The 21914-nt window shown below is 40.4% G+C and overlaps 1 protein-coding gene across 1 annotated transcript in view; it reads left to right on the top strand.

The window, feature by feature from the left end:
- Positions 1-21914, top strand: part of MAN1A2 (mannosidase, alpha, class 1A, member 2) — a 114281-nt gene that overhangs the window by 64068 nt on the left and 28299 nt on the right. The window contains exons 8-9 of the mRNA XM_010020372.1: positions 14055-14170; positions 16273-16492. Of these exons, the coding sequence (XP_010018674.1) occupies positions 14055-14170; positions 16273-16492 (336 nt within the window). The remainder of the gene's footprint in view (positions 1-14054; positions 14171-16272; positions 16493-21914) is intronic.

Below are 21914 nucleotides of genomic sequence, written 5' to 3'. Positions count from 1 at the left end.
ATGGAGTTCATTATACCCAGGATGAAAATGATGTTATGTGTAGGCTAAATATTTGTGTCTAAGCTTCTGCAGATATTATTACAGCATGAGTGGCATCACAGACAGCGTGGTTTAGTTCAGGATTTGTCAGCTCACTGGGCCTTTTGCTAGAAGGCAGAACTAGAATGCCCACAGGAATCTTGACAGATGCAATTTTTACTTATGGACTAAGGTGGTGGTCCAGTAGGAACAAGTGATTTAAACTTCTGCCTTGGGGTTTCTGTTTCTTTAAGGCTGAAAGGAAAATAGTCGGCAAGAAGTATTTTCTAACCTCTCATGTTAACCTACAGTTAGCTTTGTTAGCTTGTTGTTCCACTTGATGAGTAATTGGCCTGGTGTAAATATCAGAACTTTGAGTTGAAATTATTTTCAAAACCAGTGGCAGTGCTTTCTAGGGAAGCGCGCTAAGCAGATAGGACAACTCGAATTTTGATTAAATCAAGAGATTTCAGAATGATGGAAATTAATTTGTACTGCAGAAAAATTTTATTTTTTTTTAATTGAATATGTTGAGAAAATGTAATTCTAACTTGCATTTGCAAAGAGCTTAGACTCGAATACCAGCTAAAACAACAATAGCAAAGAAAATGCCAGTTTGCATGTTATTGCCAAGTCAGGACGTGCCACTCGTGTTTGCACATGTCTGTACACTGGGCATTCTTTCTATCTTCCAGTACTGAGAATAAATTCTTGCATTTCATCTGGTTCCAACATCTCCTGCAAATAATAACGTTACTGAAATGGAACTCAAATAACTGCCTTCAAATCTCACTAACTGCACCTTGGAGTTACCTGGGTTGGAAGTTGTCAGTTTAACTAATACTGAGTTTTAGGCTATATATGGCTTCCATGAGTAAGAAAATAACCAGAAACAATACATTCTGTGTTTATTACACTTTAGTGATATGTGAGCACATAAAGTAGTTACTGTAAAGTAAGTTAGTATGTGAATTTACAGTGCATTGTTATTAGGAATGTAACAGCAGATACTGAAATTACCATCACCGAACATTGATGTGATGAGCGTTCAGAGTTGGTCTGTTCTACAGTGCTTTGTTCATGTCTTCTTACTGAAAACAAGCCCCCCTGGTCAAATTTGCAAGTGGATTAAGTTAAAAGCCCAGTGAGGGGCACTCTGTCAGCACTTCTACAAGGACTCACCAGCACTGTGGTATCTGGTCGATGTGTGTGTATTTAGTGCACTAAATTTAAATGCTGTCTGACATGCACAAGTCCTCTGAAGACAAATAAGAGGATTCATGGAAGTGTTTAGCCTGCCTTGTTGCAAACACTGCCTTAGCACCTTTTAGTGCTTAAATGACACCAAACCAAGCACTTCTAATTTTAAAATATTTTTAACAGAAAGATTCTGTTAATTCATTGAATCGGATTAGATTTACACTTCTGTTAAAGTGGTGCCATTTTCACCATGTAGCAAAACCAACAAAACCAGTTTTCAGTCACTGTCGTTAAATGAGTGCACATACTGGGTGAATATTCATCATTTTTATGCTTGCCTGTACAGCTGGGGTTAGGCTAATGCTCTTGGGCTGGGCTGGGTAATTAACTGAGCTCTGCTTAATTTAAACTCTTGCATGTAATAGACAAACCATGAGGAATACACCCTATCTATTTTCATTTGTGATAGGACATTTTGTCAAATATGTAGCACCATATGTCTATATTTATTTGGCAGTATTCAAAGGAACATTTTAAATAAATTTGATCTAAATGCACTTTGTTAAAGATGTGAAGAAATCCACTGCATCCAGCAGACTCCAAGACCTGCTTATTCCTCCTTCGGAGCTATTAAAGTCCAGAGGGGTGCAGGTCTTTCCATTCCAGTCCAGTGGACGTGGCTGCTGCTGTTCCCATTTGCAAGTTGGCCAGTAGAGAGGCTGAGGATATATCCTAGAAGTGTACACATACACCTAAGAGGACACTAATGTGGCTGTCCACACAGACTGCCACTGACAACACTGCCTTTGTAGCACCCACACGTAGTACTGCCACAATTCACGTAACACGTACATAGAGGTGGCCAGGTCTTGCTCCTCCTCCCGATATTCAGTCAGATAAATACATGCACTTGCACACCCTTCACAAGTGCACTCACACTCGCAGATCTTTCAAGTATCAGCAGAGGCTCTTGGTCTACTTAATATCTGTGCTTGAACCCTGGACTAGGGCTATGCAACCATTGGTCTTTTCATATGCAAGTCTCCTCCTGCTCACCTTCAAGTTTGCTGATGTGAATTCCACATACACACATGCACTCAGGATTAAATTCACTGGGAAAACAAACACAAACAGGTCTTCCCAGTTGTTGGCACACAAACCTAGGGCCCTCTGACCCACTGTCTTTTCTCCAGCCATTGCCACCTGGACCAGTCGGCACCTGTGACCTGCCAAATGTGCCTTCCTTCAGTTGCTGGCACTCCAACCTTGCAACACACATCCCAGTCCCTCCAGTTACCGGCACCCAGACCTCCGCTGCATGCCAGGCTCTCCAGGTGCTGGCACCTAGGCCTGCAGGTTCTGCAACTTATGGCCTCTCATTCGGCTGCTGATAGGATAATGAGTGGAATTACATGCAAGAAAATAAAGGATTTAATAAGAAGATAAGGTAGACTGTGCTGCTGTAGGGTGCAGGGTGCAGGCAGACAAGTGTGGTTGTCCCCAGCCTGTTTACATGGGACCAGGTGCTTTTAAACCACTTCCTCTCCATTTTTCCTTTGGTCATTCCCTCCTAATCCACCCTGATCCTTCCCTTTCCCTTCCTTTGGCCCTAAATAGCCTATAGTATGTTTTATCTAAAGCCACAGCCCCATTCTGCTGTGCCATAAATACCTTTTGCACAGTCCTGCAAGGCCCCTGAAATACCTCATAATGCTCATGATAATCATGTTTCCCCCTTCTTATCAGTGACAAAGTTCAGACTGGCTCTCTGAGGCTGTGCCTGAGTATTTCCTTTAATGGCCCATCAATCAGTAGCTGAAGAGTTCTGGTCTGTGTTATTGTCTGTTACCACCTGCTTGTTAATGGCTGTGTGCTTAATTTACCAATTTCCTTGTCATTTGTTATTTCTTTTATACTGAATACTCCTTGTTGCCCAGGATAATTCTTTATCTGTGCTCTCACATTCCCCATATCCCTGCATGGGAGAATGCTAATACTGCAGCGTATCAGCTGAAGAATGCTGTCCTGGCAGTGGGAGCTCTACCTGACATATAGGAAGAGTGGCTCTCATGAATACAAACTTTAAAAGGTGCTACAGAGATTGATAAATAAACCACTATGCAAATTTCTGTTACTGGGACTTTCATTGTTAAAATGAAGCAAGAAATCTTTTCAGTCTTCTACCTCTGGAAGATTAAAACCCTTGCAGATTGCAAGGTGAAGCAAAGACTGAAGAATGAAGTGGCCTTTCAAAAGACTAAAGAAATATTGCAGATAAATATTTCAGATAAAAATATAATTGTAGCATAAATTAAGAGGTTGATGGTCTAGTTCTGGGAGGTGAGAAAGATGCTAATGTTGGAAAATTCCCGTCTTTGCCAGCTGAAGCTGGTAGTGTTCTTTATCTATGAAGGTACTTTGCGTTTTCTCCCCCACCTCCTTACATTGTTTGCTCTAGACAACACTTAAACCAGCATTGCCAGTAGCTAAAAATCAAGTTGTGAAATGTAAAGTCAAATTCTGGCAAAACATCCATAACCTAAAAGGAAGTGAAAGGGAATAGTGCCAGGTAAGCCTGTATTTTCCAAGAAGTATTTTACAGAACTCTTGAGATTACTACCTTCAATTTGGGCTTGTGGATGATAGTTTCCAATGATTTCACTCTTGGGTGATTTTTCCCCTTTGGCATAAGGAAAGATTTTCTTTTTCTTAAATAGAAATGGGGCAGGATTGAAATAATTAATTTTGTGTGTTGTAGAGGTAGTTCCCAACCTGACTTCATCATTTGTTTGACAGAGCAAGTAAAGTTCTGCTTGGAACATCAGTTGTAGAACTCAAGCTATGTGATCTATGTGGTGGTTAGTTTGGAGGTAGGTGGAAGCATTTATTGAGGTGGGGGTTTTTTGCTTTGAATCTGCTTTCAGTTGAGTACATAACAAACAAATAAAACTACAAACATGACTTCTAGACTTCCAGCAGTGGGCATGCATGTACCAGTTGCAAATGAGGAGGTGGGGGTGGTTCTCTGCTGTTTCATTTTCTTCGCTGTCTTGGCGGATGTCCTTAATTTTTCTCTCCAAAATATTCTGTCTTGTTCTGTATTTAGGAATGTGCATGTGTTTTGAATAGAAAATAAACTCTGCCATCTCTACTGGGGAATTCCCCTTGCCCTTTTGCTTTACAACTTTGTACAAATGTAATTAACTGTGTTCCAAGAAAAGGCTGCATTCAGATTTGTTTATTCATTAGAAGCCAAGAGCAAGTTAATCTTTTAAAACTTTGTTTTAATGAAATACAGCAGAGCTGTACGTTACAGAGAATGTGCTTTTGTAAGTCTACAAGGTTAAGGCATTTTGCTGGTCTGTTGAGCAAGAAGCTGAAAAAGCTGAACAAATAAAAGCTTTGTTTAGTGTATTAAAGATTCTAGAGTTACTGGAAGGTTAAATATGTATAGGAGTTAAGCATTTGAAATGGAGTGTCTGTAAAAACTTCCTAAAGAAAGGATTTGGTATGGCAGAACTGAGTTTTGAAAGTGCTCACACACATTGCTGTGGCAAGTAGTGAATGTTTTCCTTTGCTGTACTGCCAAACTGTGCTTTCAGAGCATAATCTTGGTGGGAAGTGTATCAATACCTAGAATTTGAAATCTGTCCAGCAGTTGCTTTAACATTTATTCTCCTTGCTATGAATTCAAGCTTTAATAATCTCTATTAACAGAGCCCAACATGTCTTAGGGTACTGCCTGGTATTCTTGAGAGTTTAATTTGTTGACTTTGAAGACAGCCAACTTAAAATGATTGGTGAGTAAAATGGCATCCTTTGACATGTGCTCTGTGAGCATTTGAAGTTTGAGCTCCAGTGAAATCTCGTTACTTCTTTAATTTGTACTTGGATCTTTGTCTATCTAAACTGTATTTCTGAACCATTCTTGACTTACTCATTTCTTATCAAAGGGAAGCCTATCAAAGTCCAGTTATAAACATGTTACAGCCTGATTAGAGTTACTCATTTTTATTTTATTCCTTCTGTATCACTTGTTGGAGGCTGTGCACCTAGGCGTTTCTTTTCATTCTGTCATCAGTATGTGAGACTTCATATTCTGAGTTACACCTGGAGATTTACCTTCTGGTGGTCACATGAGAATTATTTCCATTGGGGTGACATTGAGGGGAGAAGGTCTATCATTTTGTTCAGCAGACATTGGAGATTACCTTTATGATAGGTTCTTTTAATCATGAAGTTCCACTGGAAGCTGCACTGTCCTGATCCTTTCGCGCCTTTGGTTACCTTTAGCAGCAAAGTAAAATACCATCTCATCTCGGAGATCTATGTGAAGTCATAGCTGACCTTTGATTGCAGATCACACTGTGGCCTATTTAGTCAAAAGTAAGAGAGAGAGGGTGATGAATGCAGTCCAAATATAGGGTGTGGTAGCTCAGTCTCAGTCACAGAACATGAACTGTGTAAGTCTTACAGTTAGCACAATTTCCTTGCACCTACAGAGTGACCAAAACTTCAACTAGCTGTGTTTGCAATTTCAGGCATCTCTCATGAGAAGAAAAATACATACATAGACACAAGTCTAGGAGAAAGAAATCGTGCAGAGTAGCCTGGATTTATATTGCATGTGGTGTAATCTGCAGGTACATCAAAAACAGGGAGTGTCTTTCGTTGCTTCTTTGAATCTCTTTTGACTGTCAGCATTCATGTGTTATATATACACACATGTACATATGTAAGTATGTAAACTGCTATGGTCTTGATACAGCTTGAAAGGAGAGTGCGAAGTTGTTGATAGTGGGTTTGCTAGTTAATTTTGCATAGATGAATGTTGGGCTAGATTTTATCTAATAGAGGTTTTCTCTCTCCCAGCTTCTTGGTTTTACTCTGCAAGAGGAGAGTTGAGATCTTATAAGAAGACGAAGGTGAATAAACTGAAGGTTGTAATGACCATAAGGGCTTGACGATCCCCTAGGTAGAAACTTTTACTCAGAAGGGACTCTTTTGCCTTGTGGGCACATACCTACAGGAGTATTGTTTGTAGCAGATGTTACCATCCCTTAGCTGTTTTTTACAGCCACCTTGTCAGGTGAAAAAAAGGCACTAGGTAAACATGTATATGACTTCCCATGAATCCACTGCAAGTTCCAGCAGCTTAGTTAAAGCTGGCAGCACAGGTGGGACTTACACTGACTCCAGACTTAGCAGAGAGGCAGGTATGCTTCATCCAGGTGGTTCGGTTGATGAGTGTAGTAATCTGGAATAGACAACTTCAGGTGATAAAAGGCTATTTTTCAATAAAAGCACCAATGTAAAGGTGTAATGTGGCTTTGATTTTTGCATATTGACTTCATGTGTTTGAATGGCTGGATGGTTGCATGCAGAGAGTTGCAGTCAATGGCGCTATGTCCCACTGGAGACCAGTAGAGTGGTGTTCCTCAGGGGTCAGTGTTGGGAATGATCCTGTTTAACATTGTTGTCAGCTACATGGACAGTGGGATTGATGCACCCTCAGCAAGTTTGCTGATGACATCAAGCTGTGTGGCGCGGTTGATATGCTGGAGGGAAGGGATGGGAACCAGAGGGACCTTGACACGCTTGAGAGGTGGTCAGTGCCAACCTCATGAAGTTCAACCAATGCAAGGTCCTGCACCTAGGTCGGGGCAATCCCAGGCACAGCTACAGGCTGGGCAGAGAACAGATTCAGAGCAGCCCTGCAGAGAAGGACTTGGGAGTGGTGGTTGATGAGAAGCTTGACATAAGCCGGCAGTGAGCACTCACAGCCCAGAAACCAGCTGTGTGCTGGGCTGCATCAAAAGGAGCGTGAACAGCAGGTCGAAGGAGGTGATCCTGCCCCTGTGCTCTTGTGAGACCCTGCTTGGAGCACTGTGTGCAGTTCTGGTGTCACCAACATAAGAAGGACATGGAGCTGTTGGAGCAAGTCTAGAGGAGGCAATGATGATGATCAGGAGCTGGAGCACCTCCCTTCTGAAGACAGGCTGAGAAAGTTGGGGCTGTTCAGCCTGGAGAAGAGAAGCTGTGTGGAGACCTCAGAGCAGCTTCCAGTGTGTGAAGGGGGCTACAAGGATGCTGGAGAGGGATCCTTCATCAGGGACTGTAGTGATAGGACAAGAGGTGATGGGTTCAAACTGAAACAGGGGAAGTTTAGGTTAGATCTAAGGAAGAAGTTCTTCCCTGTGAGGGTGGTGAGGCCCTGGGACAGGTTGCCCAAAGAAGTGGTAAATGCTCCATCCCTGGCAGTGTTCAAGGCCAGGTTGGGAGGGACTTAGAGCAACCTGGTCTAGTGTGAGGCATCCCTGCCCATGGCAGGGGGTTGGAAATGGATGATCTTAAGGTCCTTTCTGACCCTAAATATTCTACAATTCTGGTTAGTCTTTAATTTGTGAATTTAGGTCATTGAGAGGTGAGCTCATTCTCCAGAATTATAAATAATAACTGGAATGTTTTGAAGTTTGAGGGAAGTTTGAATACAAAAAGAAAAATACTTGTTCCAGCTGTGAATTCGTGACTGTGAAAGGAGAGCCTGTTGTAAGATACCAAATGAGGATGCTCCTTTGACATTACAGAATCTTGCACTACATTACATTTGAAGATGTATTTTGGTTCTAACAACATGAGCTACCTATACATATGTTTTAGTTCAGCTAGTTGTACTTGCTGGTCTGTTTAAAATTATTTCTGTTGTCTTTGCACACACTTGAATTGCGCAAGCTTGAGAATGTTAATCTTTAGTTTGATAATCACTGCAGTACTAGGAAGTTGTTTTGCTTAGTATCATTTTAAAAGAAACTGGTAGCACTTGCAATTAAGATTGCTCAACACTTTCCATTAAATGATTGTGTTTTCAGTTTCTTGTAGCTGCCAAACTTCAACTCTTCCAACTGGAATATTCTGTCTGCCTCAATCTGTTTTGTTGGGGTTTTTTGAACAGTTTTGAGAAAAATGCTTCAGCCATTTCTAAATGAAGCTAGAGGTGGAATGTAATTCTACCCAGATTAAAGCTTGTTTTGTTTAGGAACCTCAAGAACTATCATGTTTTGGATATAAAATACTATAGGAATTATTTGTTTCAGGACTGCATGAGGAGAAAACCATCATATTTTTTACAAGTCTTTAAAAAATACTCACACCTACTGTCTCCATATGGAGTATTCAGAGTTGAGCTGCTACGTTCTGTAGAGCAGTGTGTGCTGAGCAGGCGCCATCACACATCCCCAGTTTGGGAAAAGCAGAACTGAGTCCTTCTTATTCCTTGAATCTCTTGTGGCACTAGGCAGTAGAACAGGAAGCAGTGTCTGTTTAGCTATCTTCTAACTTAAAAATGCTTGGCTATGCCAGCTTAACTCTTCTTTTAATGTAGTTCTGTGATGTGACAACCTGCATGTTTTCAGAAGAATGCTCATGCTGATAACATGTTCGTTAGTAATAAATGATTCATAGCTGACTAGAAATTGTACCTCCACCTCCTTTTATCAGGTCTGCCTCTGCTGCAGTTAATCTGCAAGTCTTTGCACTTTTAAGCCATCCACTATGGTTTATGGCATCCTTAGGTTGAATTTCCACTGTGAATTGCAGCTGCTGCAATTTCCAGGCCCCCAGCTTTCTGGATTAAAGGATTAGAAAGGGAGCTTGCTCCTATTTAGAACAACTGAGGGGCACTAAGCCCAGCTACATGAAGTAAAGATTGAACTGAAATTTAATCAGACCTACTCTGAAGACAAACAGAAAAACAGTTCTTTAAGAGTTTCCTACACAGAGAAAGAGGGCTCCTGCAGTGTAAGGCCAGTTGATACCCAGGACAACCAGTGGTCATAGGGTGTGTGGATTTCTTAATGAAAGTAATATTAGCTTAATCACTTCACTGCTCCCTCCAGGTCACTTGCCTTTTCCACTCTTTAACTCCTTCTCTGACATATCACAATAGCACTTTGCCAAAGACTGTGTGTTTGTAATCCTTAAGGGAAAACAGCCTCCCTTTTTACCCCTTTGTTCTCTTGTTGCAAAGTAGTTCTGTACTATTAAATGGTTTAAATTAATCAGTAGTTGGTTCATCTTGGTGTTTCTAGTCTATTGGGTTTAACACTAGGCAGGTTTAAGTTAGTTTTCCTTTACTTTAGAGCCATAACTAACAACTCCAGTTCTAAGACTTGAGTTTCTTTTACATGTTGCCAAATTTCTAATTCTCTGCTTGATTGGTCTCTAGCTGTCTGTACTTAAAATATTAAATTAGTGTTTTAGTTACAAATTCATGAATTAAAAATACTATGGGTATAGTTGATCGTCATCTCCACCTGTTTGTGCTTGTGTGCTGCTATGTTATCTCACCATACTGCTTTTCAGCATGGCAGCCCATGCACCCTAAACATACTTCTGCTCAGCATTTTATTGCATCTTTTCATTCCATGTGCAGTAAACGATGCATAACCTTTATGGCCACAGTGGAAGGACAGGAGGACATGCCCTGGGGTCAAGAAGGGACAGCAGCTCATTACCCATCTGCTCATGGGTAACAGGAAGCCTCACCCTCAGGTGTTGTCACTGCAGCATCAGTTCTGGCATGATGTGCTGCTTTTAAAACAATGCCTGGCTTCTTTCTTTATTCCTACTCATTGCCGAGAAATGACAATTGAATAATTAAGGCACAAAGCAGAGAGGGTTTAGCAAATCATGAACTGTTTTTCATTTGCCTCATTAAGCTGCTGTTAACTACTTAAAGCCATCTGCTTAAAAATAATTTACCCATCTTAAGTTTGCTCAAGAGAGCAGGTAGACCTTCATTAGAGCAGGTTTTGTTATTAATGTTATCTTTAGGGGGCTTTCAGTTGTTGTGGAAAATATTGTGTTGCTCACTGAACTAAACTTTCCCTGTAAACAAAAGGAAGTGGCACATGTTTGTAACGTGAGAATGAGCTATGTGGATGCCTAGTGTCCCTATTATCTACTACCATCCCCAAAAATGAGCCTCGGAGAGGAAGAGCAGCCAGATCCATCACAGTGCCTCAGCAGTAATTGAGAAGGGGGAGCCCTGCAGCCTGTGCCCTAAATTGGCAACTGTGGAAAAACAAGTTGATTTGTCTCCCCGGATTTGTAAAGAAGCAATTTCACTGACAGAGGACAGATCACCAGAGACTCTCCCTCCTGTCTCAAGCTGAGATTCATTGTCATTTCAGTTAGACAGTATGTACGCTCCTTTCTGACCTGCTCTATAATTTTGTGGTTTGCTGTGAAATAATTGTCCTGGTTCTTATAAGAGGAGACTGTTTCAGCAGTGTGCTAAGATCATTTGGAGCAAGACTAACTTTAGAAATACTAGATAACTAATGGTATGAGAATTTAAGAGAAGATCCTCCATTCAGTCTGTGGGAAGAGGTGGACGTGATTTGTTGAGTATTAGCTGAAACACAATATATGACTAAAATTTGACTAAACATAGATCTTTCATCAGTAAATTTAAAAACTCATTAAAATATTGCTATGAAATTGATTTTTTCCCCCCAATTTCATGCTGTTTATTAAGAAGGAAAATGGCAATATTGAACATGATACAAAGCTTTTGAAGTAACTGAGCAAAAATGGTGCTGTGAATGTTAAATATCGTTGTCTTTCTATTAAGATTTTATTTGGCTCTTTCTGGCAAGGAGGAAGCATACAAGTGACAGAGAGACAGACAGCACAGATTTGCACAAAACATACTTTCAAATGTGTGACAATCCACGGCTTTTCGGGATTACTTTTGGTGGCAATAGTTGAAGGTGTTCTTTGCAACTACAGCTACTGTGTTATTCTTACTTAAAGTATGATTTCCCAAGGAATCCTTGACTGGAATCCTTTTATGTTTGCCCAGTCATCTGGCCCTACATTTGAAAAAGTAGGTAATGAATCTTACTTTGTCTTGATCGGAAGGAATGAATGTTCTGAAAATGTATACAGGTCATTGAAGAGAATATGTGGCATCTGCCATATTTCATATGCCCTCATACTCTTTGCTATATTTATCTAAATCTGGAAATAGTTTTACTTCAGGATTTCGCTGTGAAACACTTCTTCACAACAAAAACCTTTAAGTTACATAGAGATAATTAAATAATTCTTGTATATCAAATATATAAATAAAAATGAAATCCATTTCTAAATTTTCAAAATACAACATTTTAAATATAATGATTACCTTCACAGCTGTCTACTGAAGAGTAGCCTGTGCCAAGATGCTATTGTAAACTCAGTTATTCAAATCACGAGGTGTTCCTTCTTAGTACTGTGGATTGACATACAAGGTCAGCACTGATTGAAAAACTTTTGCAAGCAAAACATTTTGAGTTGAGCCGAGTTAAATCTCTGAATCCATCTGAGCTGTAGTTCAATAAGCAGAAGAGAGTGATAAGAACCATGGACCTTCTGATGATAAGTTTGGGTAGCGACCTTGTTTATAGGAGAGAATGATATGTGATGACCCAGATCTACAGATTTCAGCAGCTATATATTTGCGATGTCTTTAGCATGTCCACTGCAGGTGAGAGCAAGTTGTCAAAGTCCTGCAATCTATCACAAAGAGACTGCTTTAATTTTCAGTCATTTCTAGTTACAGTCCTTACACAGAGTACAGCAAATTCTCCTTCAGAAACATCTTCTGATGTTAGCACAAGACCTGAAGGAGGTCTTGCCAGGGTGCAGTTAAATCAGCTGTATAAGCTGGAAACCTTGCTGTGCTTAAACCTCAAGAGAGGAGTCTTGCAAAGCAGTGGTTGAGAGCTGGAGTGAGGTATGCAAAATGGGAATAAAGAAAATACTCTGCTGGGAGTTGCAAGGCCCTCAAAAGCCCTTAGCCTTACGATGTTAGCTTTTCGCTTCCTGAGTAGGAGGAGGATCTCTATCTGAAATGCTCGTGGAGTTCTGTTCTCTGAAAACACGAAGAAGGTGCAAAAAAGGCTGTCTAGAGGATGGTTCTGAGTCTTTTGTGTGCTGATGCTTCTGGTTCCTGCATTCCCTGTACTTTTTATCTAAGGTGAGAAGTAATGTGGAGGAAGAAAAGAGCTGCTGACAGGAGAGACAGACAGTTCTCAACTGACTGCCTGAAGGAAGTAGACATGAAATGGAGCGTGTTTCTGATAACTGACTTTGGAAACTCACCTGGAACGTGGATATCTCTGATTAAGAAATAAAGCTTTTCTGCTCATCTTCCTGCTCTTTCCTGCCCTGAACCCAGCTGGAGCTGCTACAAGATGAACCATGCTTGAGGGTTCATCAGCCCTGTCCTGGCTGGGGACTGAGTGCATCTGTGAAAGAAAGCTGGCAGAAGAGCAGTGCTGACTACAGTGACATAGCTGAGCTGGCAAGGAAGCAGCAGCTTAACATGAGTTGTTTTAAACTGTCCCTGAGCAGTGCTGACACCAGTTGTAACTTTGAAATCTTGGAGTGGTTTGCTTATTTTTCCCTTAGTTCTTGTGTCTACCTGTGAATGTAATTGTGCATTGAAGGAGTCATGTCTAAGAAGAAAGTGACTCATGACCTGAATGTCCTTTTACAGCTCAGAGCTAGAAAGCTTATGAAAACTCATTGCAGCTAAATCACGAAGTAGCTGGATATGAAAAGGCTGTCTAGAAGATACTGAGATAGAAAAGCAGGAAGTCATTTGCTACAAATTCACAACCTGAAACCAAATGGAAAGGCTACAGGCTTTCCACTTGGTCGTTGCTTTGTTTAGAAACCCATTAGTAAATACCAGAGGAATCAAGAGGCTAGAAGCATCTACCAGCTCTAACCTATGCACATCTTCAGAGACAAGCAGGCATGCTGGGGCAGGACAGTGCTTGGATGAAAAAGGCACAGAAGGAGAGCTCCAGACCTCTCTTGTACACCTTCATCCCAGAAAGGCTGTGAATAATACAACTTTCTGGAGGTACTTTGGAAAAGGAAGTATCATACCTTTTTTTCACCCAATAAAAGGGAACTTGCATGAGTATAACAGCCATGTTTAGGGCAGAGAATTTCTGGTATTGTGACAGAGTTGGTCTTAAACATTTCCTTTCGCCTAGCTTGAGCAGACTAAGACTCTTCTGGTGCCAGTGTTTTGGGGGCTGTAACGTTGGGAAAGAAAAGGTTATGTGCTGTTCTGGTTGGAGTCATTCTCATACTGTGAGTGTACTGCTTTTTGAATGAAGGGTTTACTGAGGGAGTGCTTACCGTGGTTGGCACAGGAGCTCTGAGACTGAGTCACACCAGTAGGCTTTTTGTGGGAATGCATGATAGTTCACCCAGAAAGAAATGTAGGTAGTCCTCACCTACACCTCTGTGTGTGAGAACTACCTACATGTGTGAGCTATTCTGTCAGTACAGAATAGCAATGGCTGTGTGAAAGTCACTACCTTGTTGGAAATAAAAAGCTCCTGGGAAGATCAGGTTTGGTGTAGTTCATGGCAGTTCATAGCCAGCCACATGACCTGGTTGCATCCTGGATAGAGAGATCTTACGGCAGGGGGGGGTTACATATATTTTTTTACATATATAAAAAAAGATTTTAAACCCTAGCAGCAAAACAGGTTCTGTGGAATGAAGGAAAACCAGAGGTTAAATTAATTTTTGATATGAGGAATAGCCTGTGCAGAATGACACTGAACACATAAAGCAACTTCCATACCTAGCAAGTAAGTCTGGAGGGGAAAGGGGATACAGTGCCACTTTGTCCTTCTAAGCAGGCTTGAAATATTGGTAACTACAACAGTAGCCCTTAACACAGTAAGTGTGTATTTTGAATAAATTTAAGGTGCTATTATATAACAAATTCAACTCTTTTTTTTCCTTTTTTTCCCCTCCTACAGATCACACATCCGTGGGCGGGCTGGGAGACAGTTTTTATGAATATTTATTGAAAGCCTGGCTTATGTCAGACAAGATGGACACGGAGGCAAGAAAAATGTACGACGATGCCATTGAGGTGATTATAATTCATGGAGTTTTCCAATACCACTGAACTGCAAAACCATCTTTAACACTTTAAAAAAAAAACAACCCTAAAAACCCCAACCAAAGCACCCCCTGGTTTTGATTATGTAAGTTTTAAGAAATCAAGTGGTGAATAATACTAGCTTTCACTCTCAGTAGTTCAAGAAGTATTATTGTAGAATACATCTGATGCAGATTGTTGGGCTAAAAATACTCAGTTTGTCCAAAATTGTATAATGTAAGTGCCCAAACTATAGTTTATTAGAAAGAGATTGAACAACTCTAAGATGTCTGCAGAACAACCAAATCACTTCTTTCCAGTGTTCAGAATCATTCTAGGGGTTGAAGTTCTGAATTGTTTTATTCTTTAAAGTATTTTATAAAACATGTAGAGGTTGTATTCCATATTTATCTTGTAAAATGTAGTTCATACCTATTCCTTGCTTTATGGTTCTTTAGTGATGTGATCTTGCTCCCTCTCACAGATGAAGTAGTGCTTGCCCAAGCAGAGCAGCACTGCAGGATGGTTCAGTGGGATTTGAGGTGGGGGGCCTTGTTGTGGTGGCTCTGGGCTTTATGCTGCCCAGCTCTTACTTTCTTATCATTTCCCCACACTTATCTTCTTTTATCACACTCGCTTGTGCCTATACATGCCAACATGCCGGTGCTAACAGTTAAGGTATGTGGAGAGTAACTAAGCTGGTTTTAATCAGGTTGGCTTTGGTACCAACAGCAGCAGGGACTGTGTAGTCTTGTCCAAGTGCAGATATGTGCTTGGTGCCAAACTTGTTCCATGCTCTGTGCATGCCATGTTTCTTTCAACACAATCTCCTAAAGCAAAACACCTAAAAATTCGCATTTTAAAGGCTATATAGTGAAAGTTCTAGTCTAAAATTGCTTTGAAGCTGTAATATGTCTTATCCTTGACCTGAATTTGATTAATTTGACTTTCAGCTACTTGTCCTTTTTCCTCCCCTACATTGTTTTCCAGGGTTATCTGCATTATGTAGCAAGGTGCCATACACATTCTCTCATAAAAGAGATGCATTATTTTCTTGAGTCTCACAATATAAAACAGATTTTTAATTATTTCCTAAGGTTTTTTTTCTAAATACTTTCCACTGTCTTCAGTATGGAGACAAGAATGTAATGGTTCAACACCAAATTTCTTCTCCATGTTCACCTCTTCAGCCAGCCAAGAGCTGTGTTTGCACTCTTAACCTTTGCCTCAGTGTCATCTGCTTTCCACTTGGTTTTGCTCTGAAGTCAGTTACATTCTTTTTGATTTACTGCTTTCCTGCTACTGTGATTTAAATTCATGATTCCTTGATGTGTGATTCCTATTAAAACACAATTGTTCAGGTAAAACCCACTTTGTCCCCTGTTCTGAATGATTTTACAGGACTGACTTTTCCTTTATCACTGTCTATAGCTCCATCAATTTTGTGTCATCTGCACTTTTCTTTCAGCATTTATTTCTTGCAGATTGTTGGTAGAAGTGCTGCCTAGCATTGAATAAAAGTGTCTTTGCAGAATCTTCATGGGATGAGGGTTTTGAACAGCTACTCTAACCCTCACTCATCCTTTGCCACATGTAATCAGAAAGCTGCCACGAAGAAGCAGCTAGAAGTTGGCTGGAGCACTCCTGTCACTTCCTATTAAAGACTGACTGAAAATACTGGTGCCTGCCTGTACATATATTGCTGATCGAAATATTCTAACATGGATGTATCTTATGAGTACGCACAGACTGTACAGCAGAACAAATAGGTACCTCTCAGAGTTAACAGGTAGACAAACACTGTTTGAGCCATAAAATACATGCTGAATTCTCAGCTAAAAGTGCAGTTTTATCTGTGTTGTTATTTTCCTCTGTTTGATCTCATTAGCATCGTTTAGCAGTTAGGGTACTTCTTGTGTGCATTGAAATTATATTCTTATAGCTGTTTGCTCCTGAAGTGCTAAGAAGTGAATTTGAAAGAAGAATTTTTTGTTGCTGTTTTAAAAACAGTACTTTATTCTTTGAAGGAGAGTTTAGTTATGTAAAAATTGCATGTAAAACAGTATTTGAAAGTTCTCTTAATTTTCTTGTAGGCTATAGAAAAACATCTCATCAGAAAGTCCAATGGAGGACTGACCTTCATTGGGGAGTGGAAGAATGGGCACCTTGAAAGAAAGATGGGCCACTTGACCTGTTTTGCAGGGGGAATGTTTGCCCTTGGAGCAGATGGTTCCAGAGATGATAAAGCCGGACATTATTTGCAGCTTGGAGCTGAAATTGCACATACATGTCATGAGTCATATGACAGGACAAGTAAGATCTATTCCTGATCTAGTTATTTCACTAGTTGAAATACAGATATTGTTGTAATTACTTTTTAAGATCTGTTATGGACCTATGCCTTATCTAACATGCAGTGATTTCTATACCAGTATAAATTTTGAACGTCCATGTATTTAATTCAGATCTACATCATGGTGAGTAAATGTAAAAACAGATTTTATGTGGTTCCTTCCTGCATATTTATCCCTATTTTCAGATCAGCGAACTAAGATAGGTTATGTGAGTACAGGGAGGAAAGACTGTGTGTGGACTCTTGTCCTCTGAGATATATAGGGCAGTTTTTCATTTCATATATACTGTTCTTACTGTTATGTAGAGTTAAAAATTTGTAAATACAGCTTTTACTGGTTTTTAATAATAGTACATTCTGGGTAAGTACAATTAAACTAGATAACTATTATGCAAACTGTGAGACAGCCAAAGACCTGACTAGTGAGGAGGCAGTATTGGGCTGGAAGGTTCCCAAGTTCAATCCTGTGGAACAGGTTTATTTTACATTTTTAATAGTGACCTCTGCATGAAGTTGAAGTGTGCTGACTGGAGTTACAGTTGCGATAAGATCACAAGACACAATTAAAACAGAAGAGTCTCAGAATAATAAACAGGAAGATCTTGAGGGCTGGACTGTCAGAAGTAAGTTCACTAGAAAAAGGCAGGAGCTCTAAACTGGGAGTTTAGAGAAACCTGCCCATTGCAGTTCTCATCTGTATCAGGTGAGGAATTTTCAACAGAGATTAGGGAATATTAGCACTGCCTTAGCAGGCATGTATCATTTGTCATCCAGAATGTGCTGTACGAATCTGAACTTCAAGCAGAGCAAATGCAAACAAGAATCAATAGAATTATTAAAGCAACAGAGCTTTTGTTTTACAGTCAAAAAATAAGACAGCTTGGTCTGCTTAGACTAGAAAAATAACGCCAAAGAAGGAAATAAATCTGTTGTCATCTCAAGGGGTAAAGAGTGAAAAGAAACAGAGTTATTTTAAGATATAAACTACAGAGTTGTACCAAGAGCAAGGTTTGTAAGCTCGCCATGAATAAATGTAGGTTAGAAACTGGAAATAGCTTTGCGTAGCCATCAGAGAAATGAGCTTCCGGAATAACTTCCTAGTAGAAGTAACAGTAACTAAAGCTCAGTTTTAAGATGAGAATTCCTGTGTTTATTCACAGGATTATGTAATATCGCTGTATAATTGCCTGTCATTTTAAAGAATTCAATCCCATAAGTGATGCTTCTACCTTGGTAGCAACAGCATTAAGAAAAAAAAAAAGGAAGGAAAAAATAGGAGAATGCTTAAGGGAAAAGGTAGGGCACAGTAACTGTTGTAGCATTCTCAAAAGCTGCATTTAAATGTTTCATTTGACACTTAAAGTGAACACTGCTAAATTTACAGTTGTTTGTGCCCTCCTAATTTTATTCCTTCAGATGTTTCTTCTGTACCCTAATTAAGTCAAAAGATGGTGAGAGGTAAAAGTTAGGGTTATATATTTAATGACTGAATAGAACACACACATGCAGGAAGCAGTCTGGAAGCTGTACAGACACTATACGTTTGCAATGCCCTAGTTTTCTTTTGTTCAATGCTGCAATCTCAGGAATGTGGATTTTTTTCCCCCTGGACTGATTTTTCAAAGCAAATAAAGAACCGTTACGTGCAAAATACCAACTTCATTATGCTTCAACAGCAGGATTTGAGACAGAATTGTACACTTCAATGCAGAGTTATCTGGCTGCAGAAAAACACTCTCTTTCAGAGGGTAGGTAGTCATCCTGGTTCAACTGATACCTTTATGTTTCAGTCAGCAAAGGGGAGAGCCTGATCTCTTTCTTTATAGACTTGGGATCTCTTTCCCCATTTGTTTTCCTCTGAGGAGACAGCAAGGTGCTGAGGCTGAGTGCTGAGGCTAGAGAGCTCTTTTCTTCGCATGAACCAACCAGAGCTATGCTTTCATGTGTATTCCCAGGATTGCTCATAACTGCAGTAGATGCCTGGTTTTATAATATTTTAGTATAAAAATACTACTTTATGAAGCAACTTAAATTTCAAGAAGGATGGAGCATGAGGCAAAAACATACTGTTTCAAGGTCCAGTCTCAGCAAAATTGAAACAGAATTTCACAGAATAAAACACTTCTGGGAAAGAAGGGCATTCTATTGCCAACTGCCAAAAAAAAATATATATATTGATACTTAAGAAAGCTTAAGTCAAACTAAATTCTGTATTTGCTACTGGCTTTTACAATAATGTTTTCATATAAATCATGGAATACCATCTCCTGAAATTCTGGTTTGAAATCATGCTTTCCATGTCTTGCATAAATAAATAAGCTTGATGGCATGACAGATGATTTAGGGTCCAGGACTTCGGGCTTTTCAGATGAATTTCATTGGAGTAACTTTTATCTGGACAGATTTTCCCAGCGTGATAAGAGTAAACTGTTCCTGTCTTGCAGTCACAGTCCACATGCCCATTTAGCATTGAGGTAATCTTCTGCCAGGACATTTGTGGCATGAATTAGGATTTTTTTAAGGCAGTAACAGCATCCTCTCAGGTCACTTTCCCTCTCATATATTACCCTAAGTCTTCAGACAAACTCTATCACCCTCTATAAGGCAGAGCATTTGTGGTGAATTCAGCCTTCTTTAATGGAACAAGACATATTTTGTCAAGCTAATGTAGCCCTTTCACTTGTTTCTGTTTGCCTGTCTTCATTTCTTTGCCTTTGGGACTGAAGTTATCATCACACTTGATGTGAAAAGTCACCTGGTGAATTTTGATTGCCCAGACTCTTATTGTTTCTAAGACCAGCTTCTGGTACCTTGGATACATTTGCTTCTGTTGATGGCTTCTGAGACCCTTGAGGTCTTAGACAGGCCATTATGAATCCCTCTCCACTTTCTGGTTTACCTGTTGAAATCAGGCATTCTATTGCCATCCAGTTGGTGCTCTCAGCAGTAGATCTTCATGTTTAGGAGCCATTGTCCTAGCAGGCAGTCATACCCTCTTCTCCCAGCTGACAAATGGAAGGGAAGATTGTATTGCAGGAACCCCTGGGTTACAGTGCTCCCAGACATATTCAAACCCATTCCCTAACTCAGATACTTCTTTGAGGTTCCCTACATGCACAATAAAAGCGTGCGTGTTTTGCCACAGATTGGGGAAGATTGAGGACCACCCTGCAGATACGAAAGCATCCTGCTTTTACACCTGTTTACTGATGCCCATCCTTCCTTTTCATTTTGTCAACAGCAATCACTTTGCCGTGTAACCAGCAGAAGTTGCCACTTCGCCACAGATCTGAACAGTAATGTTGTAGACTAACTTTTTTGCCTTATCATCGTTGGAATGAGAGCTTTCCACTGGCATTTTGGGTATTCCTTAGTCCTCTGGAATGTGTATCAGTGATCTATTGCAGGTTTTTTTGGATGCTCACAGTGCATCACTGGGGCTTGCTGAATATTTTAGGACATTTCTTAGCTTGACTGAAAGTGTGGAAGAAGTTAAAGTACACCATGACTTTTTGAACAGATTGTTGCGGGTGTGATACCATGCCACCACACCTCCTGGCATATAAATAAGACCAACCTCAGATCTACGAAGCTACCTTAGAGAGGCCACAGCCTATTGCACCTACATGTCTTGCTAGGTAAAGCCAAGATACTCAATCTCAGCACACACAACTCAAGTTTCTTCCTCATTACCTAACACTATTATTGTTGGTAGTTGCTGCTGCTTTAGTCAGGATATGATTCTATGATTAATCAATGCTAAGATGAATAGGTTTTTTCATAGAGTCATATTTGGAGGATGAGACCACATTTTAGAGTTAGGAGGACTTAGGTGTTCATAGAAAGCTCAGTTCAGGATGGTGATGGAGAAGATCATCCCAGCTCTACAGAGAGGAGAAGGACTTCTGTCTCTTGAATTCAAGGATATGTTGTTCTGCACCTCAGTCAAAACAGATAACAGGAGTTACGTCTTTGGTAGAAACAGACCCATTCCAGTTCAAAAGCCAGTTGCTTGACTTCTATACAGATCTGAGGTTTTTCATAAGGTACCTCGCCATCATAGTAACCCAGCTTGGGTGAAAGTATCTGCTTTTGTAACCCAAGTAACTTGAATAACTAAAAGCAGGTTAATGGTTCCCTTCAGGTTAGCTTGGGGCTTTTTAGCTTTGGACAGTTAATCTGAGTCAACATCCTACTGTTTTTAGGGAGCAAGTCTTACAGATCTAGCTCCTGAGAAAGCTTTGCTATTCTACACGTGCTAATTTCTCCCATCAGGCCCAAGACTTACTGTGCAAATGTAAGGTGGTCTGTCCATATGTGACAGCCTTCTGCTGTATGGCTTCTTACAAGTTTTGCCTTAATTCTTCTAGCTGTTGCTACATCCTTTGTTTTTCTTCTCCCATCAGATTGCACTCTGTCAGCAATCAAGTTACCATTTCAGCTCTCATGATGCTGTCTGCTCCACAGTGCTGATAAGTACAGAGAAGTTGGAAAGTCCTTGCGACCATTCCTGGTGCGTTTCCATGGGCTTTATGTCCCAGTGACAACTGGTATCACTGCCATGTAATCAATGAGAGCTTTATGCAGGGACACAGTCTCTCTGATAATCTGATTCAGCTCTCGGTGTTCTCCAGGACTATTTCAGAGCAAACCTCAGACTCCTGAGTGGGAGGCTGGAGAAGTGACTGGGGATACCATGAGAAGCTCAAGCCCTTGCCATGGCTCTGTGAAAATCCTTGTAGATTCTACTTAAGCTGAGGATCAGTCTATAGCACTCCCTGTGGGATGCATTTCTCACTCACCAGCTGGAGAAAGCTGGTGGTCTTTGGAAAGTGAAGGCCAAGGGTACAGGCATGATTCTGATCTGCCTCTGAGCAAGGGATTTGTGTTTCCATTGAACTTGTCAGAATGAGACCCCCAAGGTTCCTTCTTCTCTTCAGGAAACTGTGAATGTATGTGGCATCCCTTGGAAAACCCAAGGATTTGAAAAGGCTTATTGACAGTCCAAGTCAGAAAACAACTGTAACCAGAATAGTTTTGTGATGTGTAGCCTACACATGCCCTTGCTGCCTTCCTACTCTGCTTTTTTCTGTACTGTAACCTACTGATAGATTATTGCTGCAGTCATCTTAAATCTCCCATCCTATGACAGGAGATTTCAAGATTTTTCTCTATTCAAGTATGCTCTCAATCTGGAGAGAACATTGAGAGAACCACAGATAGAAGGCATGCTCTGATCTGTATGCCCATGTACTGGCACACTGTAAGAAATCATGATGTAGTCATCAGTGGACACTGGTCAGGCTAAAGAAATACAGCTTCATATGCTTATGGTGCAAGGTTTCTCAACCCAGACCGCACATCTTGAGGTATTCCAGTTAC

Source organism: Nestor notabilis, unplaced genomic scaffold, assembly GCF_000696875.1.
Source record: "Nestor notabilis isolate BGI_N333 unplaced genomic scaffold, ASM69687v1 scaffold1948, whole genome shotgun sequence".
Lineage (NCBI taxonomy): Eukaryota > Metazoa > Chordata > Aves > Psittaciformes > Psittacidae > Nestor > Nestor notabilis.
This window is presented reverse-complemented; position numbering and strand designations above follow the sequence as displayed.